At 43.7% G+C, this 19410-nt stretch overlaps 1 protein-coding gene across 2 annotated transcripts in view; it reads left to right on the top strand.

Annotated features, from left to right (window-relative positions):
• The first annotated feature begins 4302 nt into the window (after positions 1-4302).
• CDH7 (cadherin 7) overlaps positions 4303-19410 on the top strand; it is a 119408-nt gene continuing 104300 nt past the window's right edge. The window contains exons 1-2 of one of the 2 annotated variants that reach the window (XM_033154829.1): positions 4303-4523; positions 16051-16464. In XM_033154829.1, coding sequence (XP_033010720.1) covers positions 16255-16464 — 210 coding nt within the window. In that variant the 5' untranslated portion in view covers positions 4303-4523; positions 16051-16254. The remainder of the gene's footprint in view (positions 4524-16050; positions 16465-19410) is intronic. The other variant, XM_033154828.1, reaches the window with a different exon arrangement.

Below are 19410 nucleotides of genomic sequence, written 5' to 3'. Positions count from 1 at the left end.
TGCTTACTTGGATGAAGGCTGGAAAGATGCGTTTGCAAGACTTCTGACTTCCGAGTGTCTGAAATATAGCCTACTGAATGAGAGGTAAGAGCCAGATCCACCGCTCCACTCACTTTTGCTCCTGGGCTACCCACCACGAGCATGTGCCCCCCCCAAGTTTGCCCACAATAGAATGTGGTTCCCCTCCCAGGTGCCAATCCATTTGTCCTTCTTCCACCACCATAAAGAAGAATGTGGGTGTCAAGAGTGGAATTGGGGGGGTTGGGTGTTAATGTTTAGGGAAGGCACTCAGACTCTGTTTGCAAAGGAAAACAGAAGCAGAGCACACCGAAGAGGCAGAAAGGATCGGCCTTAAATTCTGCTTAGTTGCATGACTTTGCCATTCTGTGTCAGCTCAAAGGAGAGTTGCTTCTAATATAAATATTTTTATATCACAAAGATTTGCACTATTTCTCACCCTTTACTTTGGTCTCAACACACTTTCAAGCCCCAGGAGGCAGATTAACTGCAGTCCCTTTCCCTCTCTGTCAGAGGAAACCCACTCTCTGCTATTGCTTTGGATCCATCTGGATTTACTCTTTTGAAGGGAGAACTAGATGACAGTGGTAGGTAAAGGAGAAAAAGAGAAGGGTGATTGCTTTAAAAAATAAATTCTACATGAAAAAGATCCAGAAAACCTCCTGGCAATTCCCAACTGTGGAGAAGCTGTTCCCACCCCAGCATATCAAGAAAGCCCACTGGTGCTGACCAGCTCCTGCTGAAGCCCAAAAGCCTCCAGAAAGGTTAGGGTCCTCTGTTTGTTTGTTTAGAGGGCAGGTAGCATAAGGCAGCTTCTGCTCCCCTGCCCACAAAGGGTGGTTGCAGCTGCCTCCCATCACTTATCATGTCACACCTTACTTCTAGAGGTGCGATGGAAAGGACTGGGGCTGCCCTGCTATGCCCTGGGATTTCAGGTGAGAATGTAAGCTAGAGGAAGTACCGGTAGCTGCTTCTGCCTCTGCCTTTTCCCTATAGGCAGTGCAGTTGGGCCATGTGTCAATTTATCAATCAACAGGGCACCTAAAGAGAGTGAAGGTGTGGAAGCGAGCAGCAAGCCCTCACCTATGCTTTCTTTCTTGGTGATGCAGCAGTGCAGCTCTGAGGGCTGGGCTGGGCCTGACCCCTTTGCCACACCGCCCACAGAGAGAGTACAGGCAAGCAAGAGGTGGCGTGCAGGATGGGTGCCTATTCCTGGGCAATTGGTCCCACAATCAGGCAATAGGTCCATCTAGCCCATAATTTTGTTCCTCTTGACCAGTCAGATGCTTCTTGGGTGGCTGCAAAGAGAACCTGAGCATAGTAGCACTCTATCCCCACCTGGGATTCCCAACAAGTGACCTTCATAAACATAGTGCCTCCAACACCTTTCTCTCAGCACATGGTAGGATTGGACAAGTGATGGTGGCACAGCTGGTAGGAGTGGGCCCAGTGGGGCTGGCCAGAGATCCACTCCATCCATTCAAAGCATATCCGACACACCTTCAAAGCACATGAATTCCAGCAAAGAATCCTGGGAACTGTAGGCTTTCTCCTTCACAGAGCTACAGTCTCATCATTCTTTGGAGGAAGTCATGTGCTGTTAATGTGCATTGAAAGTGAATTAAATATGTGGTGTCAGTCTGCCTCATTTATCTTTTTCCCCGTATGGCACAGTAGGGAGGTGCAGGTCCAATCCTGACTACTGCTACCTGCAGAACAAGCAGAATATATGAGCTCTCCTTCCTGGTAAATCTCCTCTTTTTTCCACTTTGGGTGCTGTGGGAGTGGATATGAGATGTGTGTGGACACCCTAGAGAGAGGACAAGCAAATGGACCACGGCAGGAGCCCCGTCTGAGCACAATATGGAGAGACTCAGGCCTTACGGCTGATGTACCTCCACAAATGAAAACCCTACATACTTGCCTGGCTTCCTGGGAATGGGAACAGCAGCTGAGCCTGAGCAGTAGGCCCTATTGCCATTATTGTGTGCATGGCTGGGTTGAGGGCACTTGCCCCACAACACCAAACTCTGCAATTAGCCCTAGCTTCCTTGCTCACCCTCTCTGTCTTTTGGTGAGGAGGATGGGTGTTCAAGGTCAGCTTGAGATGCTCTGCTGTCCAAGGCAGGGTATGTGCCATACAGTGGTTAGTGGACTGGGCCTGCCCATTTGGTTATGAAGCTCCCTGCATGACCTGTGACCAGTGTGGTGTAGTGGTTAAGAGTGGTAGACTTGTAATCTGGTGAACCGGGTTCGCGTCTCCGCTCCTCCACATGCAGCTGCTGGGTGACCTTGGGCTAGTCACACTTCTTCAAAGTCTCTGAGCCCCACTCACCTCACAGAATGTTTGTTGTGGAGGAGGAAGGGAAAGGGAGATTGTTAGCTGCTTTGAGACTCCTTAGGGTAGTGATTAAAGGGGGATATCAAATCCAAACTCTTCTTCTTCTCACAAGTTTGTTGTGAGGAGAGGGAGAACCATGAGCTCCTTAGGAGGAATGGTGGGATATCATCATCATCGCACACCTCTGTCCATGAATACAGCCAGGATTTATGTGTTTGTTTGGGGGGGGGCAAGGACACTCACCTGTCATCATCCTCTGTCTGGCTCTGTCTAGCAGATTTGGAATGAAAGGTCTCAACAACAGTTGCTTTAAATTACTTTCTATTGACCCCAAGTGCTCAGAAAAATCTGCCAGAATCTTTCTACGAGTTCTACTTTTAGTTAAGTATTTTTATTTATTTATTTACTTGATTTGGAGGGTGGGGGCAGCTGCCCCTCGGGCCTCTGTCACCTTTAAAAGTAAATGCATATAGTACTCAAGGCTAGCCAAATCATTTCCCCGTCCCTGGAAGTATTTTATTAATTAATTAAAACAAAATCGAAAATTCTTTCTAGTAGCACCTTAGAGACCAACTGAGTTTGTTCCTGGTATGAGCTTTCGTGTGCATGCACACTTCTTCAGATACACTGAAACAGAAGTCACCAGATCCTTAAATATAGGGGGGAGTGGGGAGGGGTATTACTCAGAAGGGTGGTGGGAATGGGTGATAGGCTGATAAGTGTGGAAAACCTGTTGACGACTCTAAACGGCTGCAATTAGTCTTGCAGGGAAAGGCAAGGGGTGAGATGGCTAAAGATGGCTTTGTTATGTATAATGAGATAAGAATCCAATGTCTTTGTTCAAACCAGGTTTCTCCATGGTTTTAAGTTTGGTGATTAGTTGCAATTCAGCCACTTCTCTTTCCAGTCTATTTCTGAAATTTCTTTGTATTAAGACAGCTACTTTGAGATCTTTTATAGAATGTCCTGGGAGACTGAAGTGTTCTCCTACTGGTTTCTCTGTCTTGTGATTCCTGATATCAGATTTATGTCCATTTATCCTTTGGCGTAGGGTTTGGCCTGTTTGTCCAATATAGAGAGCTGAAGGGCACTGTTGGCATTTGATTGCATACACAATGTTGGAAGATGAGCAATTAAATAGTCCTGAGATGGTGTGTTTGATGTTGTTGGGACCAGTAATGGTGTTATCCGGGTTTATGTGGCACCATTACCTTCCGAGTAATACCCCTCCCCACTCCCCCACTATATTTAAGGATCTGGTTACTTCTGTTTCAGTGTATCTGAAGAAGTGTGCATGCACACGAAAGCTCATACCAGGAACAAACTCAGTTGGTCTCTAAGGTGCTACTAGAAAGAATTTTCGATTTTGTTTTGACTATGGCAGACCAACACGGCTACCCACCTGTAACATTAATTAATTAAATCGATATACCACCTTTCATCAATACAAATGCAAGGATGCCATGATAATAAACTAAGGAAGGCGCACTTCCCTGCCTTCTTCCCGAGACCTTGAATGGACCGCCTGAGGCCTCCCTCTGCCTAATGAAGAAGGCTGGTCCCGGGAGCTGGCTTCCCAGTCTAGAGCCCGCTCCGTCTCCTTGGATCTCTTTCCTTCCGGATAGGCTCCCTAAAGGGGATCCCGGGGTCGTATTGCACTGCAGCCGCCCGCCCCTCGCATCCCGGGGACTCTCTCCTTGGATCTCTTTCCCCTCTCCATCGCCAGTCGAGGCGCAAGAAGCGCGGCCGCCTCCTCTCTCCAAGCGAGCGCGCGAAGGCGAGGCGCGCTACGCTCGCGATCGGCCGGGGAAACGGGGCTCTATCGCCGCTGAACCGCCGCGCTCGGGCGGACGGCGCCGATTGGGCAGGGCGGGGCGGGGCCCGGCGCCGCAGGAGCACCCCCCTCGCCGCTCATTGGCTCTCGCGGCCTCTCGGCAGGCTCCGATTGGCGGGGAGGGAACCCCCTGTGTCGGCGTCCGCCCGAAGCTAAGCCGCTCGCCTAGGCGAAGCAAGTTCTCGAGCGGAGCCCGGGCACATGGTCGAGAAGAGGCGGCCAGGACTTCGCCGCTCCGGCGCCGGCCCGCTTGGATTAAAGGCTTCTTCTGGCTCGGCGGCTGCGAAGCGAGAGAGACGCGCGGGGAAGGAAGCAGCGCAGAATAAGCAGGTAAGGCTGCATCGTGAGAGCAATTGCAGGGAAAGCGGTGGGTTCATTTCCCCCCTTCTCCTCCCTCTTCGCCTTCTCCTCCTTCGCAAGCCTTTCTCCCGAGTCCCGGGGCAAAGTCAACTGACGCTCTGCGGCTAGACGGGCGGGCGTGGGGATCGCGTCCCGAAGTTTGCCTCGCCGATCGCATCGCTTGCTGGCGGCAAAGATGCTTGCCTGGGCAAAGAGGCTTCCCCGGGAGAAATGCTCGATTTCGCCGAGCTTGCAAAAGGCACCCGGAGCGGACTTCTGCTGCCTCTTCCCCTCGCCCTCCCACCATTTCGATGCCATAGATAGCAAGATATTATCGCGGGAAACAAACTCCCCATAAGGACCCTTAGAAAGAAAGCTGCTCGAGAATGGCTCAGGAGGTAGATCACGTAGGCAGCTGGGACGAAGCCTAGAGCTACTCTTGCAAAAGGAAGCAAGGGAGGGGGGGGCAAAGCTTCTCTCCCCCCCCCTCCCCGCCGCCCCATGCAATTTGCTGGAGAGCTAAACTGCTACCACCTTGCGCTTGTCCTACTGCCTGCTGCTCGCACTGATGCTGTGGACTGGAAGGCTAGTGATGCGGGCAGATCTCCGCGCGTGCCTCTGCCGTCTCCATCCTTTGGAAGCCGGGATGTTTCGCAGTTTTTGCAAAGGTGGAAGTGAGAGCGTGTTTTTAATTAGCATGCACTTAGTGAGGTTCGCTCTGCGGTGTGTGACTGGCTCCTGCTGACCTCCATCGTGTGCATGTGCGTGCGTGTACCCCCCATTCTACCACCCCCCCTTTGTAAATTAGATTTGGCTTTTTGCCCTGCTTGCCTAGCTGGATCATACGTCCTGCTGATCGATAAAGTAAAATGGACATTTTGTCTAATGCTCAGGTCTTCCTTCTGTGATGTCAGGTGAGTCCCTGTTGCCTTCAGGATGACTTTTGTTAGGGATGGGTTTGGTGAAGCTTTTTTGATTCCGCAAATGGAATCGTTGATACTTTAATCCTTTTGGGAAGAATAGCCCTGTTTGATAGAAAGCGCTTGGAGTCAAAACAGACTTGAAATGACACTCTTGACTTCATTGTTTCCTCTAACAGGACATATTGTCCTTTCTCTCTCTCTCCCCCCCCCCCTTCTTTCTTTTGGAAAATAAAAATATTATGGCTTTGTTGGATATAATTATACCTTGCTAGGATGACACAAGCAACCAACCACCATCAATTACAACCAAAACCCCTCTTGGTAATTATATATAGGCTACTGTAGGCACCCCTCTGACTATATTGTGCTAATTTTGATTATGCATTTATGCCTTTTAGTGAAAGTCAGATATGTTCATCTTTTGCAAAACAACAACAACAACCTAGCTTTTCTGTTGACATTTGGATTCTGGGATTTTGTGGGAGTGCTAATATGTCAGGTAGCCAGATATCCCGACGGGTCAGTGGTAGGAAATGGTATTGAGGGGTCTGGTTGTTTTCTGGCAGTCAGAATATAAATTGTAAAGCTGCAGATATATAAATACCAGCAATGATAGATAATAACTGGCATGCCAGTACTCAGGGTGTTTAGCAAAAAATTAACTATAGGTTTCTTTAAAAGTATTTCCCTGCTGTGCTGTCATGGTTTACCTTTGGAATCTGTGACTGAAGATGAGCTTTGTCTTCAGTTCAAAACCTCCCAAGTCTAACTTTTAAAGCACCACAAGGTGGGAGTACCTGAGGGAGTACAATGTGTATGCCCTGTGCTGTTCATAAAGAGTAGCAACGTTTCAAATAAGTAAATAAAATCAGCTGACAGAAGTGAAGCTTAATTGATCAATGTTTTGTTTGGCATTAAAATAAGCTGATAAAGGTTTCCTATGAACAGAAAATACTTGAGATTAGGCACAGAAGCAGGACATAGAGACGTATGGACGATGATCTGAACCAGTAAGGATATTCCTATGTGAATACCAAAAGTTTTCAGGTTTTGCTAGAACTACACATGGAAGGCTTAAGCTGGTTAAAATAAGGGGACGAGGGACACAGCACCATCCAGTGTTTAATAGTGATCATCTTTCTGCAAAAACTTTTAAGGTCTTCAGGGTTAATTGGAGGACATTGTACCTTTGCAAAGTGAAAGATTATAACTAATTAAGTACCGCTTATAGGTCAGGTGGATGGTGTTAGCAATGACACTCTTTAAGTCTCCTTGTGCTGATAGAACCACTGTAGAACTACAATACATCCTAGAGTTGGCCATTTTTGCCTAAGAAGTATGGTCCCCATTTTGAACGTCTTGTTTTCAGTGCCTTAAACCTGCACCCTAGCTAGGTCTTTGGTGCATGCTTGTGTTTAACCTTTAGAAAAGTCAGCCGCTGGGCAGGGCATATTTGCTATTCCTATAGAAAACCATGCTTATTTCATCCTGAGTCAACATCCTTTGAGTGAAGAAGATTTTTTTTAATCCCAAAGTATTCAAAAATGTAAGTAGTTAATGGAAGTTGCTTTTTTCAACTTTTAAGTGATCTGGAGTTGAGAAACTCTTAGCACAGCCTAGGATGAGGTAAGGTTCCATTGTCTATCTCATGACTAGATATTGCAGTAACATTTTCTTCTCAACTTGTCTTCATTTGCTTTAGCTGATGAGGTACCATTTGTTCATGTGTGCTTTCTTGCCAGACTTATCTTCTGCTTTCTCATGACAGTAAGGCATCAGATGAGCCTTGCCGAGAAGGGGTGCATAAAGATAGGTGGTGTGAATGTGCAGCTATAAGCAGCAATACAGGAGTGCCTCCTCTGGGAACATGGTGGCTTTGCAGGGAGGGAGCTGCCACAAAGTAATCCCTTCTGTATATGGAGATGTCTTAATCTTGACGAGGAAATGAAAACAAAGGCAGAGTTGAGTGCTGGATTCGATTCCTGCATCTCAGCTTTAGCTTTAGAAATAACACAGTAAAACAGACTGTCCTCTCTTTTCCCCAAATGGACAGTTGGGGGAATTCTTGAAAATTCGTCCTCAGTCTAAGACAAATGGAAGCATGATAGATGAGCTCAAACTTCGTGTGTGTTGAGGCAGGCAGGGGAAGCAACACTTTAGTAGGCTATCATTGGATAAAGTGTTCCAAATGATGGAATGGCTTTTTCTTTTTCACCCCTTGGAAATGATTTCCCTTTCCACTTATCTTCAGAATAAGAAAGAAAGAGAATTAGGGGAATTTGACTGGAATAATGTGCTCAGTTTAATATCAAAGGCTCATTTGAGAAAACCCTAGGAAAATGGGTTGGGTTACTGAACTTTATGTTGTAAAATTCAAACACGCATCTTAAAAAGTTGTAAAAACTTCATGCACTTTAGTCCTGTTTCTTGAGCGTTGTGTAAAGAATCATGATCACCCCCTTTTTTGTATATAGTCCTTACAGAAAACCATGCCATACCCAGAAGTATGCCTTTTCTTTGTTTTGCAAACTTGTCAAGTCCTTTCTTGTGAGTTTGAAGAACCGGGACTTTGTTTGATGTAGCAGGGCCGTATATTTGGACCAGTGCATGCTCATTGGATGTAGATACCAGGAAGCATGACATATATGTTTTCACTCCTTTGTGACTATTTAGCCAAGTTTAATAGTTAATACAGGGAACTGAATGCATATAATCAAGCCAGCTTTGGCTTCAGAGAGCTGTCTCATTAAGGGAACCCTCCTATACTTCTCCCAATAAGACAGCTTCTGTCTTTGAGAACATCTGGGTCAGCAGTTGTAATATGGATCACAATCTAGTTATAATTGCTGTAACTACCTAGATTCCACTCCCTCCACACCTGCAAAGGTGCATAGAACATGCCTGAAAAATTGAACGTTTCTCTTTTAAGGTTGGAGAGGGGTGTGCAGTTATGCTTGAAAACCCACAGGAGGCGGACTTAGATGTTGTACCAAAAGCAATTTGGTTTTCCCTGTGGGTTTGTGAAACAGAATGACAAATTGTAAATGCTGTAGCTATAGCTGACCAGCTATCATGGGGCTGACCTGCTGCTTCCACAAGTATTCAAGGGGTCATAGTTCAGACTCTGGGGGTAGCAGTCATTGGTGGAATTATCACAACACACAGAGCATTACTTGATTGAAAGACTGCAGAGTAGTGTGAAGATGAAGGGATAACTCTTGCACTGTTGACCTAGATGGGGTATAATTTTCCAGTTGCCATTGTCTGCGCTCCATATCAGGGTTGTTTCCAAGGAAAGTAAGAATCAGGGTTAACAACTGGGCGGTGCGATAATGCTGAGAAGCTAAAGCCATTAAGAAAATGGGAAATAGATGTGAAAGAAGCATTGAGGGCATTAAAAAGCTGCACATGACCTTGCAATGGAGAACTCTTGCCCTGTGGATGACATGGATAAGATATGGAAAGTTCTTAGAGCAGCTGCCTTTCTATGGGTCAGTAAGCTATAAACAGGAATGCATTGGCGGTCCTGTCGTGTGGAGGTCAGGAATAGAGGAGAAAAATACTGATTGGGCAAAGCCTCATGCAGAAGACCAGTCTTCCCCCAAAATGGCAGATCGAGAGCTGGGGTGAAGTGGGCTTTGGGATGTATATGGAAAGGATGAATTTGTGCCTAAAGGTCAGGTAAGGGAGGGAAAAGAACATGCCACTTCCCAAAAGTTTAATTGCTGTGTAAATACTGCCCATGTTAATAAACACTGTTAAGCTCACTCATTCATGACATCTCAGCTAACTGGATTAGAATTGCAATTATTGCTATCATGGTGCTGATCGTATTTGAGGTCAAATATAATAATTAGTATTTTTAAAGGTGAGGAAAATCTTATGCATCCTGTCTAAATCTGTGGCCGCATGCTATACGGTAGTTAACTGTTTATAATGACTGCTCATATATGAACACTGTGAAGCACAGCTCAGTGCTAAAGGCAGTTTCTTGAAAGTAAGTCCTTGTAACTTTCATGTAACTATGTTTGCAGTCACGGTATATGGGCATTGTGTTCCATATATTACAGTTGGAATCTTAAAAAATTAGTTTACTTGGAAATAGGTTTCAAATGTACTTGAGATCAGGTGCAAAAAAAATTAAGTGAAACTTTTTTGCCACTATATTTTAGAATACAATTTCTTTACCAGTGGGACACTTAAGGTTACATGCAGGTAGCAATATATATATATATTTAAACCACAACAGTTTTATAGGCTAGTGATCTAAATATGTGTGTTAAAACATATTGGAGTGGATTTTTAGTAGTCATTCATTACTATTTTTTTTTTTAAAAAAACCCCTTTCTGTAAAATATACATGATTATAGTATCCTATCCCGATATAAAACCAAGCACCAGAGAATATGCTTCTCTGTGTTTTTGTATAGAGATTATTGAATTAAAATGCTGAGTTCTTTCACAGTACATGGACTGCAGTGATTAAAAATGAAAATATTTCAAATTAGAGTTAAAAATAGAGTTTTTAATAGAACTTGAGTTTTTTTTTTTTAAAAAAAACCCTTTTGAACTGTTTGATCTTCAGTTATAATTAGATGTTTAACATATACGCTAATTGCAACTGCAAATAATTTTTCCTCCAGCTCTTTTTGCCCGTTCATCAATTGTGCATTCCGAAGACATTCAAGGTTGAGACAAGTGCATTTTAAAACAAAATCTTTGAGTCACTTTCTCCTTCACTTAGTACTTTACTCCTTGAAGCAGAGATGACACAAATGACACCTAAATCGTAGGAGGAAGGTGCAGTCTCTTTATTGCTTTCAGTGGTAGTAATATTAGTTGCTGAAGCTGACAAACACAAGCCTTGTATGTATGCCTTGGCAGTTAAAAGGCCTTTCAGTAATATGAAAGCTGTGATGATATCTAACGACTTTGTACAGTAAATGATCCTGAAACGATGGTTATTCCGACACATACATATAGCACAGTAATGTGTATTTGTGTGTTTATAGATTTAGTACATACTTCTATATGAAACAGGGGATAAAGTATATTTAATAAATAATTGACTGTTCTGCAAGAATGGAAGGATATTATAAACTCGATATTGCTTTCCCAATTTTTTTTTTTAGAAGTTTACTACACCGCAGTGTTAAACAGACTGGAAAGGCAAAGAAATAAAAGTAAAGAATTTGTGCAGATAAAATAACAGCCATTAAGACGAAAGCAAGTAAACTATCCAGTTGGAAAAATGTGTTGCCACTTAACTGAACAAAAATAATTAGAACAATGAAACATCCTGCTCAACCCATTTGAAAATGGGTAAATAATGAGGGCTTCTAGCAAATGATGCCAGTGTTTTGTAGGCCAGGGTTAGTCACCTGTTTACTTTCTTCAGGTAACCCCCCCAAAAGTCACTCCCTGTGGATCTGACACCAGGTCTGCATAGATGCCCCCTTCCCGCTTCTTTCCCAAGATTGCATCTGGCTCAAGGTTCTGGTGGTTTTGTATAACTCTTCTTTTAGATACTTAGCGTTGTGCTAAGGGGATCCGTTTCAGTGTATCTGAAGAAGTGTGCATGCACACGAAAGCTCATACCAAGAACAAACTTAGTTGGTCTCTAAGGTGCTACTGGAATGAATTTTTTTATTTTATTTTGTTTTGACTATGGCAGACCAACACGGCTACCTACCTGTAACTGGTGCTAAGGGGAGTTTATTGATGACCTCTGTTACCATGAAAAGGTCTGCAAGGTTTCTTACTATGCCATGGTGATATTATATTTGTAATGTGTACACACCATATATTTAAAGCACGTCTAAAACATGTGACTCCCCCCCCCCAATCCTGGGAACCAGCACCCTTAAACTACACTCAGTGTTCAAAATTAGCCAGTCACCAGACGCATTTTGCATATGACACGGGTCCAATTGCAACTGATCTCTAGATGCCAGGTTGGCAACTGGGGAAAACAAAATGTGACTTAGAGATGGACCTGAAATATTTTCATTGAAGTTTGAATTTGTTTTATTCCGGATTGTTTTACTTGATGTTTTCATGTGTTGTAAACCACTTTGAGATTTGTTCTTTAAAATATACAGCACTGTAGAAATGAAAATAATAATTGCAGCAGCAACAACAGCGACAAAGTCCACTGCAAAACAAACAAACAAAAGCAGCACTCAGACATTCCATGGTGGCGACCGTTACCCAGGTTTAAGGCGCCATTTGGTGATTAGATTGTATATGAGTTTCTAACACTGACTAGAGTTTCCAGGACTCTTTGGGGGGTTTAAATACGTGGTTTAAATATATAGTGCGTATGCAGCCATGATAATAAACACAGGGCTGCCAGCCAAAATGTTGCAATATTTGTCCCCATGTCCTTTGCAATATATGGTTCAATTTACATCAGAGCCCCATTTCTTTACACTGCATGTTTCCTGCCAGCAGGCCGCCAATAAAGTGAAGCAGTGCTAATGCTTAGCGAAATTATGTCAGGATATGATGTAACTGGAAAACACATGCCATGGAGGGGGAAACAATGACACGAGACTGCCATTTCCTTCAGCAGGCCTTTGTTTCTAATAGTTCCACAGTGGTGGCTGTGGGTAAGCTCTTGACTGTTTGCTGCTTATGGCTGTGCCTTTGGATTATAGTGGCTCTCCACATGCCAATTTTCACGCTCTTCTTCAGGTTTAGAGGAAAGGATAGCAGCTTTTTTTTGTCACAATAAAGGTTACGGCAATCCTGGAGTATAAATGTTTCCTGGGAGCAAGACATTTCAAAGTGCTTTGAAAAGAGGCCCTAACATATTGCAAATGTTTTACTGACATTTCTTATGAAAATTGAGCTGGTATTTTTATCCCTGTTAAATAACAATCTGTTGCCTCTCTGAAGGAAGCTGACAGTTTATCAATATCAGATGGCTACTACAACTAAGCTGGATCTGTGTGGTTATAATGGTAATGGAAGGATGCAGAGACAGGCACTGTTGAGCTGTTAAACCATGTCAAGGTTAGGGAAGCTTAATCATACTATGGTAGGGTGTCTGGACAAACCATGGCTTATATCAGCCAGCAAACCAGAAATGATTTGAAATAGATTTGCAAAAGCGTCTTGAGACCCATCGGGGGAAAAGTGGGGTAGAAATAAGTGTAATAAAAACAACAACATGGTTTGTATATTGTGTTTGCTATAGTATACTATGGTTTGTTATAGTACCTGAATTGACAAACTATAATTGCAGCTATAGCTGTGGCTGTGGGGCAAGGTACCTTATAGGAACAGAAGCACTGAGCAAATGGAAAACAAAAGGCGGAAGTCATAAAAGCAGAGAAGCAACTGTAAATCAAAAATCACAATTTCCCTGTATGCTTAGAAGCTTAACCATAGCTTAATAAACTTTATTAATGCAGTCCATAGTTTGTTATGATATCTGAATTGAGTCATCCTCATTCTTGCACTTTCTAAAGCCATCTCAGTGTTTACCCATGAATTTAGTTGAAAAGAAACGAAGTGACATCTCTTTTGTGTTGAATTGTTAAGTCTTATTTAAAGATGTGGTTTAATTAAAAACTCCAGGTTGATTTCATCATTCTGTTTAAAAGATAGACACTGGAAGTGAAAGGGCAGACTATTGGCAATCCATGATAGGCTTAACAACTGCCAACTTGCCTCTCTGTTGCTGAATAATTGCCTGAGGTGTTTAGGAGTGGGACGGAGGGCGGGGGGGGGGGATCCAACATTACTCATCATTTGGTGATTGTGATGTTGTTTCTCAGCTTCAAGTTGCCAACAATCGCTGCAGTTATCATATCAGTAATATAACTTTTGATACCATTTTCATGTTGATCTTCATAACTGGCATATGTATATGTATAAACATTCACACATTTTTGCTGACTGATTGGCTGATGGCAGTTTAATATTTTGGTGAACCAGTAGAAGCCAAATCTTCACCCAGCATTTCTTCCTGCCCAACCTGGTATTTTAAGGTTATTGGGATCATAAACCAAATATATTCTCTCTCTCTCTGCCTTACAGAATGAAGCACTGATGTTTTAAGTAGGAAGACTTATAAATTGCTCCTGTTTAGTTAACATACACAGTCAGGTTGTGGTTTATCACACCAGCCTCTTAAGTGAGACCTTCTGCTATAAGGAAGTACTATAAAAAGGCATTACAGTGGTGCCCCGCTAGACGAAAATAATTCGTCCCGCGAAAATTTTCGTCTAGCGGGGTTTTCGTCTTGCGGAGCGGCAATGGGAGCCGCGCTCCGCAAAACGGAAAAAAAAAGACGAAATTTTTTCGTCTTGCGAGGCAGCCCCATAGACTTTTTCGTCTAGCGGGGCAGCCTCCCGCTAGACGAATGCTTTCGTCTAGCGAGTTTTTCGTCTAGCGAAGCATTCGTCTAGCGGGGTACCACTGTAAATGGATTCTGTAATCAGAAATGCTTTTATTTTCATGATGGTTCTTGGGTACCTTTTGAAGAGTATTACAAAGGAGCATCATAGCTGAAAGAACTGAAAGATTGCGGATGCCACCCTGGGCAATTCCATTGTTGGGACGCAAATGCCTCACCTGTTGCTGGGGACACTGGAGTATCAGCAGTCACACCTGCTTCCTGTGTGACTTCCACAGCTAGTGGAGCAGAACTGGTACCTGCCCCTAAGGCATCCAAACATGCTAAAATTAAATCAACAGCACCCTGGTTAGGCTTTTGCTTTTTGATATTTTCTGGGCCTGGCCTGCCCTGCCCACAAGCACTTATTATTTAAGGCAGGGATAGACAACCTGTTGCCCTCTTAACATTGTTGGACTACAGTTCTCATCATCCCCGACCATTGCTTGCTGGGACTGATGGGAATTGGAGTTAAACAGCATCTGGAGAGCATTACTTTGGCTACTTCACTTTGGCTGCCTCTGCCAAAAACAAACAAACAAACAAACAAAACCCTACAATATAATCATTCCACTTGAGAGAAGTTCTAAACATCCAACTCACCATATAGCATAATAATGATATATAAAAAAAATGGAAAATAGGAAAATGAAGAGATCAATGAAAGGAATATGATACCTGCTTTGAGTTATGGTTGAGAAGCATATGCAGAGAGAGGGGGCACATTTTATAAGACAAATGGTTGCTTAGGTTACCATGTTCCATCCACCTGAAGCCACCATAATGCATTACAGACTATTTGCCTATTACAGACATATCACAAACATTGCACAAAGGAGGCATGTGTTGGTTGACTAATTGGTACTAAAGTTGATGGAGCTGTTCCAAGAAAAAGCAAGTGCTTCATTTCTGTATTATATTTTCATGCCACCCTTTCATTCAGTGGTTCACAGTGTTGTATGTATAACCCGCAATCCACCTCCATTTTATTTTATCAACAGTCCAGTGGAGTAATATAGGCTGAGATGTAATGACAGTCTCAAGGTTGCCCTGTTCTTTGTATGCGACTTCAACCAAGGTCCAATATTGTACTTTAGAGAAGTACTGTATTGTTCTTTTAAGAATACACCACAGTGGCAACTAACCAGTCCAATTCACATACAGTGGTACCTCTGGTTAAGAACTTAATTCATTCAGGAGGTCCGTTATTAACCTGAAACTGTTCTTAACCTGAGGCACCACTTTGGCTAATGGGGCCTCCCGCTGCCGCCGCGCCGCTGTCATGCGATTTCTGTTCTCACCCTGAAGTAGTTCTTAACTTGAGGTACTACTTCCGGGTTAGCGGAGTCTGTAACCTGAAGCGTTTGTAAACCAAAGCGTTTGTAAACAGAGGTACCGCTGTACTTTATTTTAAATCTTAAATATGTTTACTCAGATGCCAGCTCCAGTCCGCTGAAACAGATTTCTTTCTGATAATGTTTAGGTTTACAGCTCTTGTTGTAAAACAATAGGATTAGCACCCTGATGCTAAATATTAGTGGCAGAGCATCTGCCTGTGACATTGGTAAAACATTACTGTAACATTGCAAGAGCAGCATGTGCTTAGAAATAGTTGAGAGGGTGTCACTACCAATGTGCCCAACCTAGAAAGTATATGTCTCTGGGGTGAAATACACTTGCCTGATTGCAGAGGATTGCAGGCCAAAGAGTCAACTACCCACCCAAAATTACCTTCTTCCAAGTCTCATGCCGCAGGTGCTGGTTTTGACCATTAAAGCCCTAAATGGCTTTGGACCAGGATATCTTAGAAACTGCAGATATCCTGCCATACGAACCTACCTATCATGTTCATGCCTCTTCAGAGGCCCTTCTTCATTGCACCTGCAAAGTGTTAGCTAGAACTGCCAAGGGGCAGTAGAGGACATTCCTAAATTCAGGACATAATCCTGACAGGCTCTCTGCTAGTAAAAAGCAACTCTCCATCTTTCTCTTTCTCAAACATAGATACACTTAGCCATTGCTCAATAACAGTAATCAAAGGAAAAAGCACCCAGAATGCCAAAATATTGCATCTCGCTTCCTTTTGATGGGCGAAATGTAAAGTACAAGTTGTAGCAAATGAAAGCTGAAAGAAATGTAATTTACCAAGAAATAATTCTGACAACAGTTCTTTTCTGTTTTTCCTTTATAGGTGCCTCTTACACCATTTCTCTTCTGAAGGCTATTCAGTAGTGGAGACCTTTTTTAATCGAACACTCCACAAATTATTATCTCTGAACTCCCAGCTGACATCCTGCTGGAGGCTACAGCTACTAAGCCAACTGGAACTGTGCCCACTCTCTCTTGTCAAGGTTTTTTATTTTTTATTTTCCTCACACAGGGAGAAGAAGAAAAAATGAAGTTTGGCAAGGTGGAGTTCTGCCATTTTTTGCAGATAATAGCTCTTTTCCTCTGTCTTTCTGGGATGAGTCAAACAGAACTCCCTAGATCCAGGTCAAAGCCCTATTTCCAATCTGGGAGATCACGAACCAAACGCAGCTGGGTGTGGAATCAGTTCTTCGTGCTGGAGGAATACATGGGAAATGATCCCCTCTATGTAGGAAAGGTAGGAGATCTGATCAAATGTCCTACGGCAGAGATACTTGTCTGTCAGAAGCCACTAAAACTGTGATCATGAATTATTGTAGAATAAGCTGCGGTAAAGAGACATCTACTAGGAAGTAAGATTCATTTATTTCAGAAGACTTGGGCCTTATGCTACAAATCTCTCAAATGTGATTCTTGTTTGTTGCTACCTTTCCATTTCCCCTCACACTGGTAGACATGTGTAAAGTCTTCAGCCCCATTGGTACCTCTGGCACTACTGTTAGTAACCATGACAGTGACACTGAGCCTTTTGTGAAATATGCTCGGCCCCTTGGCCAATGGGATCAGGAAAGGAATTGCAGGGGTTTGTGGGCCTTAATGGAAAATTAATGTGTTTGGCTTGAGCAGAAACTGTCTCAAAAGGTCTTATGTTTCCCAAAGTGCCACTTTCAAACCCTGACCTGGAAGATAAAATTACATTTGCTTGGTTACCTCCCGGGGTTCTATACTAATCTGCCTCTAAGCTTTCTGAAACCTCCCCTTGTGTGATGGCCTGGGAGTCAGACTCTGATGCTGAACCTGAGGGATCCCAGCCTGCACAGGATTCCCCGCCTCCAGAACCAGCTGAGCCGGGGCCAGGGCTTGAGCCTGAAGGATCCCCACCTGTGCTGGATCCCCAGGTGCAGGCATCAGCAGAGTCTGCTCTGGCTCCTGATGGGAGGGAGGACCCATTGCCTGCAGGTGCTCCACTCCCAGCCTCTTCAGAGGAAGCTGAGGCATCCCCTGGGTCCAGTAACCCACCAGCCTCTCCTGAGCTACAGAGGCTCAGGGCAGAGAGGCGAAGGGAGTTAAGTGTCTGCAGGAGGAGTGCTCGCCTCCAGGCCCGGAGGAGAGGCGAGTCTCCAGAGGATCGGGGCGGCCCTAAGCATAGGGCCAGATAAAAGCCAGCCAGACCCAGCCCAAGTTGCGTGAGCAACATAGTTGCAAGCGTGTGCTCAACCTGCAACCTTGTGCCTGAACCTGCCTCGGACCTTGACCTGCTCCCTGCCTCGCTCCCCGCCGGACTGACCTCCTTTGGACCCCTAGACCCAGGACTGGACTTGGACCTCGCTTCATGGACAAACCCTTGGGGCCAGCACACCTTGGGTGGAATTGAACTATAGTTAAACTGTGGAATTCACTTCCAGACAATGTGGTGATGAGCACCAATTTAGATGGCTTTAAAGGGGGAGGTACATTGCAATCACATACAGAAGTGTCACTGAATTAATGTTGAATTAAGGATCCCAGTCTTAAACAATTAGAGGGAAAACATCAGAAGTTAGATTTCTTAGTACATAAATCTATAGATTCAATAAGAATTCTTTATTTCCAGAAATGAGGCTCTTTAGATAATTAAGATTCCCTAAAGCAGGAGGTTACTTATATTAATGGAGGATAGAGTTACTAGACACAATGGCTGCATGATTCCTTCAGGATATGAAGCAGTACTAGTGGTTAGGGAAGAACAATGAGGCAGACCCTTCTTATGGGTTTCCCAGATGCATCTAGTTAGCTCCTGAGGGAGCCAGGATACTGGACTAAATAGGCAGGCTTCTTCTTATGTTCTTGTATTTAGGGAATAGCAGATTATTTAAAAAACTGTTTTAGAGCTATTAGATTTTCAAGCATTTGCATTTTCTTATGGAATTAACCTTTTTGGATAGCACTTTAAGGAACATCACTGGGTAAAGCAATAGATGCAAAGACCAGAGTTCCATCCTCATGTCTTTCCCCCATGCTGTGCAATGGAATAACATCATTGAATTTGTTTGATTTGGACTGAATATTCTTCTGAGGAAAGGAGCTTGGTATTTCAGTAACTTCCACTTAATTGCTTCACGGCACATTTGCACAGCACCACTCCCCCCCCCCCCCAGGATCTGTGATGTTGTCCACAAATTTCTTGCTGTTTCTGGGATACTTATTCCATTTCCACAGTTCACACATTACCTGAGGATCCATTTAGTTCTCCCATACCAAACCATAAGAAAGCTTTCCCCAGTGTTCAGCCCTCCAGATGTTGAACTTCCATCATCCTTGACCACTGGCCATGCTGGCTAGTGCAAATGGGGGTTGGAGTCCATCAGCATTTGAGGGGGCAACATGTTGGGGAAGGAAAATGAATGGATGAGCTGAACTCTCCATGAATGCACACACGACTACTTGGCGGCCTTAGTTGTTCCTGCAATCACAGTAGCTAAAAAAAAGGAGGAACTGTGGCAGGTATTATGAACCAGCTTTTAGTCTGAGTAGGGAATGAAGCATTTAATTGCGGAGCTCATTTGGCTGATTGCACATACATTGGCAATATTTAGGAAGGGGTAGGTGACTTGGAAGCAGACGAGCTGCAAATGTTTGTTGTTATTGTAGAGCATGCTGGGTGAAAATGGATTACTTTGTGCTTTTTTGTTTTTCAGTGGGGATTGTTTGGCATACAGATAATAGCAAATGGCACTCTAGGATTCTGTGCATGTGCGTCTGAAGCTGAAGGAGAAATATCACACACTGTTATATTATTTGAGAAATACTGTAATTAAAGTCTGTATGGAAATGCATGTACACAGGCAGGCAGAGCTAAAGATGTGCATGCAACCATATTATGGGAATTTCCATATTTTGTTTGACTGCTTAACCATGCAACCCTAATGTTCTTTAATTTATTTGCTTTGGACAGAATACTGATAAGAATTCTCCTGAAGCAATGAGCTCAGCATTTCAATAGCTCCCAGTTTCATCCAGAATTTCTAAATTAAAACTTGGAACCTAAAATGGACAGATTACCTTCTTACCTGCCTCCCTTTGAATCCAATGTTCCCATATTCAGATGAGTGGCAGGGTAATAAGTCAGTTCACAACGGTGTGATGTGCCCAAGCTCCAAATATCAGTTTCATTTCCAGATCTGGATTCTAACAAAATCCTAGG

Source organism: Lacerta agilis, chromosome 7, assembly GCF_009819535.1.
Source record: "Lacerta agilis isolate rLacAgi1 chromosome 7, rLacAgi1.pri, whole genome shotgun sequence".
Taxonomy (NCBI): Eukaryota; Metazoa; Chordata; class Lepidosauria; order Squamata; family Lacertidae; genus Lacerta; species Lacerta agilis.
Note: the sequence above shows the minus strand (reverse complement) of the source record. Positions and strands in the feature narration are given on the sequence as shown.